The sequence below is a fragment of the Rhinolophus hipposideros genome, assembly GCF_964194185.1.
Source record: "Rhinolophus hipposideros genome assembly, chromosome: 8".
In the NCBI taxonomy this organism is placed as follows: domain Eukaryota; kingdom Metazoa; phylum Chordata; class Mammalia; order Chiroptera; family Rhinolophidae; genus Rhinolophus; species Rhinolophus hipposideros.
The window spans coordinates 90,745,359-90,757,816 of record NC_138054.1 but is presented as its reverse complement, the minus strand read 5'-3'; the positions used below and the strand labels follow the sequence as shown (position 1 = coordinate 90,757,816).

Sequence of the window (12,458 nt, the reverse complement as noted above, 5' to 3'; positions counted from 1 at the left end):
GGTTAATGTGGGAAGTTGAGCGGAAATGCAGGCTGTCTCCATCCAGCACTGTCACCGCCACGGAAACGACCCACCCTCATTTACCTCCACAGCCCCCGTCCAGCGCGTAATGCGCCGCGTCCCCCCGCGTCAGCACGGGCGGCAGTGGGGAGACGGCGCTGACGCTCACCGCCCCGCAGGCAGCATTGCAGAGCCGGGCCCCACGCGCGGCCGCGACCAGCCCGAGCCCCGAGGTCCCAACGTTCTCCAGGGACCTGGCGTGGTAGCCGGGCCACGCTGCGGCCCGCCCGCCGACGCCCCGCCCACTTCCGGCGCGCCCTCCGCGGCCGCGCGCGCCCCGCCCACCCCGACCCCGCCCTGTGACGTCATCGCCTCCGCGCCGCTGCCGCCCAGCCCAGGTCCCCAGTCGCCGGTCCCGCTGCGCCACTCTGCGGACCCTCGCCCGCCGCCGCCGCCAAAATGTGAGTGACACGATGCGACGCGGGGCGGCCTCAGGGGTCGGGGACGGTGGCATGCGGTTGGGAGCCCCGCCCGGCTCAGTTCCCGCCGGCCGCCGCTCGGACGCGGGCGGAGGCCGCGCAGGCGGGCGCGGGGGCTCTGGAGGCCTGGGATACGCGTCGGCCTCGGGGGTGCGGGCTGCGGGCGGGCAGAGCGACACTGCGGCGCCGCCGCCCGCGCCCGAGCGCCCCGCGGCCGTCGGCGGACGCGGAAGGGGCGAGGGGGGCGGCGCGAGGCTTCCCGGAGGTGGGAGCGCCCCCCCGCCTCCGTCCCGCCTCTTCCTCCTCCCCCCCCCCGCCCAGCTCGCGGTGCGGGCGGCGGTCACTGTGCTCCGCCCGGCTCTGCGCCGGCCCGGCGTCGGCCAGGGAAGGCCTGGCGCTGACTGAGGCACCGGGGGTCGACGTGGACGCCGTCGATGGCACAGCTCTGGGGGGGGGGCACTCGGGGACCTCGCCGGGGTCGCGTGCGGAGAAGGCCGTGCAGAATCACGGGAGCCCCCCTGCCCCTCCCGGGGAGACGGGAGTGGGTTCTGCCCGGGTTCTTTCGCGCGCGTGTTCCCACCGAGGCGCTGTGCCCGGAGCTCACGGGGGTTAACGCTGGGGTCGTGGGGCTTTACGGGACCCGGTCTCACTCTACGCGTGTGTAAGATGGGGGTGATCGTGGTTCCCGCAAAGAGTTAGGAGGATCAGATGAGAAAACACGTGGAGAAAACGCCCCAGAACGTGGTCCTTCGCTGTCCTTCGACGGTAAACTCTGAGGCCGGGCTGGGACCTGCGGCATCCCCTGTCGTTGACACCCGGTGGGATAACTGTGGTTCAGTGACTCGGGCTTCTGCATGCGACACTTGCTAGGTGCTGGAAACAGGGAAGAGACCTTTGAAGACCAGGAGCCTGTGATCCATTGGGGACGGTGATCCGTATAGATACAGAGGGTGCCAAAAACATGTATACCCATCTAGAATGGAAGAAAACTAGTACGATTGTAATACTCAGTATATACCGATAACAAAAGATGGACACAAGTCACGTGTGACTTCTGCAGTGACACGAGGTGCTCAAAGGGGTTCCCATCAGCGTCCAGACACCTCTGATTATGGTGAACTACTGCCTGAGCAACGTTGATCAAAGTGTCCACTTGTATATATTTTTTTGGCACCGTGTGTGTGTGTGTGTGTGTGTGTGTGTGTGTGTGTATGAAAAAATCAAAGTATTACCAACAAAGTAATGGAAAAAATGAGGACTTGAAACCCAGAGAGGTCAAGGAAGAGCTGCATGAATAAAGCATTCAGTGAAGATATTAAAAGATGAGTAGCTTTTAAAAGAGGGAGCAAGCATTGTTTCTTGTTCCTGTAAATGAATGTATTTCCCCATATTAAAAAAGAGAATTCTATAATTGTAACTATGAAAAAATTTTTGCTTTCTGAAAAAATCAGAAGAATACTGAGTGCACTTGAGTAGATGTGTGGCTTTTAAAAAGTAATAAAAAATTGGGAAGTAGAGTTTACCTATCTTAGGATCAGGTATTTCAGTAATGCAAAGTAAATCCTATTAAACCTTTACTTTAGACCCTGGTCACTTTTAACATGTGGGTGAATCTTGGAAATTATAGAGGAATTAGAAGAACTGTCATTAGAACCTTTGCTCATTACTGCAGGAAGAGTCTCTTTTTCTGCTTTAGTTCTGAAATTCCTAACACTGAGGGTCCTAGAATAACATCTTCATGCATACAAAAAATGTATTCAGAAGCATAATTTGTTAATGCTCGTGCTTTGCATATTTCAGGTCTGCAGGTATGCCTGCGGGTTCCAGCGCTGCCTCTGGCAGTAATCGAAAACTTCAGCAGACACAAAATCAAGTGGATGAGGTATTGCTTTGTAACACTGAAAAGATGAATTTTATTTTTATTTTTAATTTTTTTCATTAGTTTCAGGTATACAAAACAATGTAATAGTTAAACATTTATCATTTATATCCCTCACACAGTGATAACCCTCATTCCCCTATCTACTACCCCTCTGACATTGCATACAGCCATTACATTTCTACTGCCTCTATTCTTAATGCTATAGTCCAGTTTTTGTATCTCTCTCTCTCCCTCTCTCTCTCTCTCTCTCTCTATATATATATATATATATATATATGTGTGTGTATATATATATATATATGTGTATATATATATATATATATATATATATATATATATATAAAATTGTAGTTGACATTCATTATTGTTCAGCTTCAGGTGTACAGTGCAGTGATCAGGCATCTACATCATCCCTGAGGTGGTCTCCCTAATGAGACAAGTGTCCATCGGATACCCTATAAAATCTTTGCAACATTATTGATTACATTCCCCAAATTGACTTTCGTAACCCCGTGGCAATCTTGTGATTACCGATTGTGCTTTCTAATCTGTTCACCTTTCCCCTAATCCCCACCCCGCCTCCCATCTAGCAACCCTCAGTTTTTCCTCTATGTCTCTGAGACTGCTTCTGATTAGTTCATTCATTTATTCTTTTCTTTAGATTCCACATATAAGTGAGATCATATGGTATTTGTCTTTCTCTGTCTGGCTTATTTCACTTAACATAATGTTCTCTAGGTCCATCCATGTTGTTGCAAATGATAAGATTTCATTCTTTATGGCCACGTAATGCTCCATTGTATAAATGTACCACAGTTTCTTAATTTAGTCGTCTACCTATGGGCATTTCGGTTGTTTCCATGTCTTGGCTATTGTGTATAGTGCTGCAATAAACATAGGGGTGCATAAATTTTTTTCGAATTCGAGTTTTGGATTTCTCTGGATAGATACCTAGGAGTGGAATTGCTGGGTCACAAGGTAGTTCTATTTTCAGATTTGAGATACCTCCGTACTGTTTTTCATAGTGGCTGCACCAATCTGCGATCCCACCAACAGTGCCCAAGCGTTCCCTTTTCTCCACATCCCCGCCAGCACTTGTTGTTTGTTGATTTATTGATGATAACCATTTTGACTGGGGTGAGGTGGTATCTCATTGTGGTTTTTATTTGCATTTCTGTAATGATTAGTGAGGTTGAGCATTTTTTCATATGTGTCTTTTTTTTTTTTTTAAGACAGTTTTTTTGTTTGTTTTTTGTAGATTTTATTGGGGAAGGGGAACAGGACTTTATTGGGGAACAGTGTGTACTTCCAGGACTTTATTTCCAAGTCAAGTTGTTGTCCTTTCAATCTTAGTTTGGAGGGTGCTGTTCAGCTTCAAGTTGTTGTCCTTTCAGTCTTAGTTGTGGAGGACGCAGCTCAGCTCCAGGTCCCGTTGTTAGTTGCAGGGGCCACAGCCCACCATCCCTTGTGGGAGTCGAACCGGCAACCTTGTGGTTAAGAGCCCGCGCTCCAACCAACTGAGCCATCCGGGAGCTCAGTGGCAGCTCAGCTCAAGGTGCCGTGTTCAATCTTAGTTGCAGGGGGCACTGCTCACCACCCCTTGTGGGACTCGACAAATCAAACTGGAAACCTTGTGGTTGAGAGCCCGCACTCCAACCAACTGAGCCATCCAGTAGGCAGCTCAGCTCAAGTGTTCAATCTTAGTTGCAGGGGGCGGAGCCCACCATCCCTTGCGGGACTCGAGGAGTTGAACCGGCAGCCTTGTGGTTGAGAGCACACTGGCCCATGTGGGAATCGAACGGCAGCCTTTGGAGTTAGGAGCATGGAGCTCTAACCACCTGAGCCACCGGGCCGGCCCTCTCTATGTCCTTTTTAGAAAAATGTCTCTTCATGTCCTCTGCCCATTTTTTAATTGGATTGTTTGGTTTTTTTGGTGTTGAGTTGACTTGAGTTTTTTATAAATTTTGGATATTAACCCCTTATCAGATATATCATTGAAAGATATCTTCTCCCAGTCAGTAGGCTCTTTTTTTGTTTTATTGATGGTTTCCTTAGCTGTGAAAAAACTTTTTAGTTTGACGTAATCCCATATGTTTATTTTTTCCTCTTACTTCCCTTGTCCAAGGGGATATATCAGTAAAAATATTACTCTGAATAATGTCTGTAAACTTTCTTCCTATATTTTCTTCTAGAAGTCTTATCGTTTCAGATCTTACATTTAAGTCTTTAACCCATTTTGAATTTATTCTTGTATATGGTGTAAAGAGGTGGTCCAGCTTCATTTTTTTGCATGTGTCTCTCCAGGTTTCCCAGCGCCATTTATTGAATAGGCTGTCTTTACCACAACATAAATTCTTGCTTCCATTGTCATAGATTAAATGACCATATAGGCATGGATTTATTTCTGGGCTCTCTATTCTGTTACATTGATCTATGTGTCTGTTTTTATGCCAGTACCATGCTGTTTTGATTCTGTAGCCTTGTAGTATAATTAGATGTCAGGTATCGTTATACCGCCCACTATTTCTCAAGATTGCCAAGACTATCCTGGGTCTTTTATGGTTCCATATAAATTTGAGGATTATATGTTCTATTTCTGTGAAAAATGTCCTTGGTAGTTTGATAGGAATTGCGTTGAATCTGTATATTGCTTTAGGCAATATGGACATTTTAACAATATTAATTCTTCTTATCCATGAGCATGGTATGTGTTTCCATCTATTTGTATCTTCTTTAATTTCTCCCTTCAGTGTCATCTAATTTTCTTAGTACAGATCTTTTAGTTCTTTGGTTAAATTTATTCCCAGGTATTTTATAGTCTTTGAAACAATTGTAAATGGGATTGTTTTCTTAATTTCTCCTTCTGATATTTTATTATTGGTATGTACAAATGCAACTGATTTTTGAATATTAATTTTGTATCCTGCTATTTTACTAAAATTCAATTATCAATTCTAATAGTTTTTTGATGGAGTGAAAAGATGAATTTCAAATCAACATGGGAACACTGGAAATAATTGTTTAGAAAAAGTATCCTAGAAGTATGAATGTAAAGTAAATTTTGACCATCACAAATGAAACAAAATCTTGTCCCCTACTTTCTCCAAGCCCTGATCTAAGCAGGAGTCACATTCTCCTGTTTTCATATGACCAAATATACCTAAAACACAAACACTCCTCTCTGAGGACATTCCTCCAAGAACTACTTTATAATGTGTATTTTGCCACAATAAAAACAAATGGAGAAAAGAGAACCACTTTATAAGATAGAGCGATAGAATTTTAAGAATGAGGTCCGTAGCTTGCTCAAGCGTAGCTTGCTCAAGCCTAGCCCAGCCCTTCTGACCAGGTTTGTCTTCATGGTGCTCGCCCAGTAGCCTGACTTTCTTGTTCCCCAGCCCGCGCTCGCCTCTGTGGAATTCAGCTTCCAGTGTTGCCCACTGACGTTCAAAAGGCAGATGCTAGCAGACTGCTCTAGGGCAGCACATTTGTATCCATGGAATTCTTGAGTTAGAAGGCGCTCACAGCATCTTTGTTCTGCCCTATATAAATGCAGAGCCATGGCGGAAGACTGAGAAAGTCAGACTAGTATTTCCATGTTCCTACAACTTGTGACTGTCCAGCAACAAAATCTTGGTCTTTATGCATTGAGCTGCCTTAAAAAGCAGCATTAAATTTACGTTAGCTTAACATAAGTTTAACACAGCAATGGATTGTTGAAGCAAAGGGTAATATTCTGGTATGATGCTTTTGTTGATGGACTTCTGAAAAATTTATATTTTCATGCTAAGAAACCCATTCTAATTCCATCCTGCGTAAAACTTTTCTTTACTTACAGAATCAAGTTGAGTCCTTTTTCTAAACCAAAGGAATTTTAAGTAAGGAGAGTTGTTGTTTTTTTAATTGAGGTGAAATCCACATCACCATTTTAAAGTGTCCAGTTGAGTGGTATTTGGTGCAGCCACAGTGTTGTGCAACCACCATCTCTGTCTAGTTTCACATATTTTTCATCTCTCCGGAAGAACACGCCGTACGCATTTAGTAATTACTCCCTGTCCCTTCTTTCTCGCATCCCCCCCCCTGCTAACCTAATTATCTTTCTGTTTCTGGATTTTCCTATTCTGGACATTTCAGATAAAAGGGATCATCCACTAGTGGCCTTTTGTGACTGGCTTCTTTCACTGAGCATGTTTTCGAAGTCCATCCAAGTTGTAACGGATATTAGAACCTCGTCGTTTTTTTTTTTTATGGCTGAGTAATAGTCCATTGCATGTGTTTACCTTAATTTGTTTAGCCATTCATCAGTTGACGGGTTTTTGAGGTGTTTTCACCTTTTGGCTATTACGAATAATGCTGCTAAGTTCGTATACATGTTTCTGTGTGGACATACATTTTCATTTCTCTTGAGTAGAATTGCTGGATCGTATAGTACTTCTGTGTTTAACTTTTTGAGTAACTGTCAAACATTTCCCTAGAGGCTGCACTGTTTTACATTCCCACTAGTAATGTCCAAGGGTTCCTATTTCTCCACATTCTCACCAACACTTGTTATTTACCTTCTATTGGGTGATAGCAGTCCTAGTGAGTATAAAGGGGTATCTCATTGTGGTTTCGATTTGCATTTCCTTAATGACCAGTGATGTTGAATATCTTTTCATGTGCTTGTTGGCCATTTGTATATATTCTTTGTAGAAATGTCTGTTCAAATCCATTGCCCATTTTTTAATTGGGTAGTTTCTCTTTTTGTTGTTGAGTGGTAAACGTTCTTTATGTATTCTGGATATTAAGTCTTTTTCAGATACATGCTTTGCAAATATTTTCTTCCATTCTGTGGGTTGTCTTTTCACATCCTTGATAATGTCTTTTGATGCACAAAAAGTTTTAATTTTTATAAAGTCCAGTTTATCTATTTTTTTTCTTTTGTTGCTCTTGCTTTTAGTGTCAAATCCATGGCCAAATCCGAAGTTATAAAGGTTTATAAAGTTTTCTTCTAACAGTTTTATAATTTTAGCTCTTAGGTGGGTGATCCATTTCGAGTTAATTTTTATATGTGGGGTGAGATAGGGATCCAGTTTCATTCTTTTATATGTGGTTATCCAGTTGTCCCAGCACCATTTGTTAAAGAGACTATTCTTTTCCCCACTGAATGGTCTGGGCACCCTTGTCAAAGACTAATTGGCCATCAATATTTGGGTTGATTTCTTTTAGGACTCTATTTCTTTGGGACTCTCAATTCTATTCCTTTGTTCTGTATGTCTGTCTTTATACCAGAACCACACTCTTGATTACTCTAGCTTTGTAGTAAGTTTTGAAATTGGAAAGTGTGAGTCCTCCCATTTTGTTTTTCTTTTTAAATATTGTTTTGTCTATGCAGTTTGCCTTGCAATTCTATATGAATTTCAGGGTTTGCTTTTCCATTTCTGCAAAAAACGGCCACTGGAATTTAAATAGAGATTGTGTTGAATCTGTGCATATCACTTTGGGGAGTACTGCCATCTTAACGATATTGAGTCTTCCAGTCTATGAAGATGGGATGTCCTCCCATTGAATTAATTCAGTCTTTAATTTCTTTCAGTGTTTTGTAGTTTTCAGTACCCAAGTCTTTTGCCTCCATGGTTTGATTTATACTTAAGTTTATTTTATTCTTTTGGATGCTATTGTATACGAAATTGTTTTCCTAATTTCCTTTTCATTGTTAGTGTATGGAAACATTGATTTATGGGTGCTGATCTCCCTGAAACTTTACTCAATTTGTTTGTTAACTCTAGTAAGTTTTTATTATTATGTATTCTTTGGGATTTTCCATATATGGAATCTTCTGCAAATACATACCATTTTACTTCTTCCTTTCAAATTTGGATGCCTTTTTTTCCCCTTGCCTAATTGCTGTGGCCACAACTTCCAGCACAATGTTGCACAGCAGTAGTGAAAGTGGTCACCCTTATCTTACTCCCTGATCTTAGGGGGAAGGCTTTCTGTCTTTGACCACTGACCGTGGAAGTCAGTTGTGGGTTTTTTCCTAAATGCCCCTTTTCATGTTAAGAAAGTTCCTTCTATTCCTAGTTTACCTCATGTCTTTATTATGAAACGGTGAGCGCCTCCCCCTTTTCAAGGAAAGTTGAGCTTAAAGTGATAAAGTGCAGCCCTTCTGTTCTCCCATTTCTTTGTCCGTAACTTGGTGTGACGCTGCTCATGCAGGTGGTGGACATCATGAGGGTGAACGTGGACAAGGTGTTGGAAAGAGATCAGAAGCTCTCTGAGCTAGACGACCGTGCAGATGCACTGCAGGCGGGGGCTTCCCAGTTTGAAACAAGTGCTGCCAAGCTGAAGAGGAAGTACTGGTGGAAGAATTGTAAGGTACGTCCCTTTTCCTCGCCTTCACATTACGTCACCCTCTGCCTTCTCAGGGGTAGGCAGAGGCTACAAGTACAAGACAGTCATGAATCGGGGAGGCGACTTGGACTTCCCACACGTGGAAATTTGGATTGACCCTGACTCGAAAGCACTGTCTGCATACCCGTTTTCTATGCCGATAACTAGGAAACCTCAGTGTTCGCTCTGTGGCTGACCTTAGGAAGCTGTCGAACGGCAGGTCCGGGGTCAATGACAGACATGAGCCGCTGCCCCCACCCCGGCGGGGCCCTGGCCACACACCGCCAGTTCAGGGCCGGAGATGGTGAGCCATTTGCATGTGGTTCTGTGAATAGCTCCCGTGTCAAAGGAGAGAACTTCTCGAAAGTCACTTGTGCTCCATGGCAGAGCAGAAAGCAGCCACACCAGGAGCATGGACTGAGCGGGTTTATACAACTGCCAGAGACATGCTGCCTTCAGACCCCAGGTCCATGCTGCCCCCGCCCGGCTTCGAGGTGACACTGTCCCGTACAGTGGCAGGTTTAGCAGCCTGATGTGGAGACCTTGTATTCATAAGCAGATGCTGGTGTAGGGACCACAGATCATTTGAACATCTTCTAAAAAGCAAATAGTAACCTCAGGCCCTAATTGAGGACATTCCACGTAGACTTTTTAAATGATGGATTATTTCTGGCTGTCGTGCACCTAAGTGTCTTTCTCGGTGACTACAGTGATAGTGCACAGTACTCTTCAGGAAGCACGTGACTCTCTGAAGTGTGACGTGGGCATATATTTTGTTACAGATGTGGGCGATAGGGATCAGTGTCCTGGTCGTCGTCATCATCATCATCATCGGTGAGTTCTCCAGTCGCAGTGAGACTCGTGTGTCCACAGCTTCATTTCATGTACAGGATAAACTCAGGATGTACAGAGCTCAGGATAAACTGTCCTTAGGAATGTTAGTCTATTGCAAGGATTTTCGTTTTCTGTAGTAAATGTTTGAAATACTTGAGTGCTATGATTAAAGTCAGAAACGTTTGACAGAAACACTAATCCTTTGAAATTAGAGAAAATGTGTTCATTCCCAGTGACCTTGCAGTTTTCTCTCTGAATATATTTTCTTCAGCTACTTCCTTTTGTGAGAAGCAGTATAGTTTTGTGATTAAAAGCATGGACTCCTGGTGACCCACCCGGGGTCCACCACCATCCAACCGTGTGGCCTCGGCAAAGACCTTAAACTCTCAGAGCTTCAGTTTCGTCATTTGTATAATGAGGATAATAATACACCGATCTTATATTTTTGTTACGAGGATAAAACTGGTTAACATAGAAAAAGTGCTTAGGATGGTGCCTGGCATATAATGATGATGATAATGTAATATAGTTGTATAAACAAATACACCCTATTATTACTATTCTTGTTATTCCTGCTGCTACCATATACAGTATTGAAACAACCCACTGCCATTTTTAGTCCAGTACCTGGGAACTAAGTAAAGAAACAGGTCTTCGATCCTTTCTTTTGACAGTCTCCTCTAGCCCTCCACAGAATGTAGAGAAGCCACTAATAGGAAATCGGCCAAATCACATTTCTGTTCCCACTTAGACTAGCCTTCGATGTTGATTCTGGATCGCACTGAAAGACTAAACTGCTGTTTTCCCTGCTTTTTGTCTCCCTGCTCATTAGTGTGGAGTGTTTCTCCATGAAGAGCCGCCGAGACTCCAACCTGCTGTTCAAGAATCCTCCTCAAGACTTTTGACCTAGGACCCACTATATTATCAAGCTTACCTACTGTTGTGTCTGAAACGACTATTCTCTGTTAGTTACTGTAAAGTTTGAGCCCTAGGAAAGGTGCCTTTCCTTTAATATGCACTCCACACAAGAAGTGTGGTCAGCCCAGCCCGCATTTTGCACAGTGCCTTTACATATTCACACCTGGGCTGATAAAAGTCTTCTTACATAAGTTCCAGAGTGTTAGAGCCTAGAAGTAGTGTTGTCGGATTAATTGCCATTAATTCCAGTTAAGGTCATTCTTTCCAAGTTGGTTGTCCTCGTCATAGGAGATTATCTTCAGATCCACACTTTAAACCTTTGGGTAATCATATTTCCAATTTGTGCCTTCCAGAAAGAACACTACTGTGTAACTCAAACCTGTGACAGTAACAGGCTGTGCCTTATTTTGCTACTTTTCTGATTCCCCGTAAGAGAACCCTCTACTGTTTGTAAGCACTACTGACTCTTGCTATATTTAAAAATAAGATGCTGGTAAAGAGTTTTTGCTTTTACACGCGATATGAAGATGTTTACTTTTTATATCATTTGCTAAAAATACTATTTTAATCAGAAATTATAACCTCTTTGAAACGTTTTTATAGAACTATGGCTATGACCAAAGTTTCTATTTTGCCAAAAAGTCACATCCCAGTAAAATGTCCTTAAGTCTGTTTCTGACAGTTAAATTCAGAAAAGTGACAAATGCAACTCAAGGTGCCCTTCAGAATTAAAGGTGTGATATTGTTTGTGAAGCTTCTACATGCTGACAGGCCTTTCTTACCTTTGAAATACTGTGGGTGGTGTGACTCTCCTTCCATTTCAGCATTTTTCCCAGGATTAGAGAAGGTTCAAGCTAGACTCACAGTCTCATACCTGGAGACAGATTAGCAGCAGTTTGCAGATTACCAGCTGTGGACTCCAGTATGTTTCTAAGAATTATGTTAGCCACGACTTCGTAGCCTTCCAGCGAGACCATCTGTGAACTGGTCGTTATGTGGTCCTGTCCCCATAGACCACAGCTTTCTGGAGTTTGTTTTCTATTTTTATTCATATTCCACTTCCGAAGTCTTCTGTACGGTGCTTTCCATCAGCATTGGTCAGGGCTGAATGACTTCACAGAGGCTAGCTAGCCGGAGACTTTCTTCAATGTCCTAGACTGTCTGCACAAGATGCTGCTTTGGAGATAGCTGTTGTCATCTGAGAGACCTGTTGAGACTTTCAACATCTGGCCACATGGCTAAGGGCAGGAATTCAGATAGGAACGAAAACAGGCAAGGACGCACTGAGTGAGAAGCGCAGAGGTTTTACCACTCTGTGGCCCAGGGTTACTGGAATATTCTAACATTCTCCTCCACACGCTAGTGTGTGATTTACAAACAACAACTGAGCACACCAGGACACAGTTCCGCTTCTTTGTATCTGTTCCCCTAACATCACTGAACTAATGTCATGTTGCCGTATGCCCAGCTGTGAGAAGCAAGCAGCTGTCGGTGTCAGGACGTGACCCCCTACCCCCACTCCCCAGCTCCGGAACTCTGGCCGTGTCTCAGCTGAAACTTTGGTGCTCTCTCCGTGGCCTCAATGCTCAGTCCCATGTAGCCCACTGTCTCCTGCATTAACCCAGGAATACCTCGCTTGTGTCTGCATTAGCTGGGACCTGCCCACTCTAATGAACAGAATAAAGTGTTTATAAACCCAATGCTGGTGCCTGTATTGCTTATAGAGGAATGGCTGCACCTGGTCCAAGTCCTAAAAATGGCCTCCTTGTGGCTCCCCCCTCTGTTGTAACCCCGAACTCCACTTTCTCTTACCATTTCTCACCAATCCTCCCCCTGCACGCTCTCATTTCCTGTTACTCAGCACACCCCCATACATGAGGGAACAGAAGGAAACTACTACCCTCGTGAAAAGTGCTTTTCACTATGAAATGAGTGGGGTACTGGCTTTCTCGTGAGTACCAGAATGTTTAGCA

At 44.0% G+C, this 12,458-nt stretch overlaps 1 protein-coding gene across 2 annotated transcripts; it reads left to right on the top strand.

The window, feature by feature from the left end:
* Positions 1-367: 367 nt before the first annotated feature.
* On the top strand, positions 368-12,185 carry VAMP3 (vesicle associated membrane protein 3). 2 transcript variants are annotated; one of them, XM_081055876.1, is made up of 5 exons: positions 368-461; positions 2,280-2,361; positions 8,560-8,718; positions 9,516-9,567; positions 10,400-12,185. In XM_081055876.1, coding segments are annotated over exons 1-5 (315 nt in total). In that variant the 5' UTR covers positions 368-459; the 3' UTR covers positions 10,420-12,185. The 2 variants fall into 2 exon arrangements, with proteins under 2 accessions (XP_080912002.1, XP_080912003.1); XM_081055877.1 differs by lacking the exon at positions 368-461 and adding an exon at positions 804-1,244.
* The last annotated feature ends 273 nt before the right edge of the window (positions 12,186-12,458 follow it).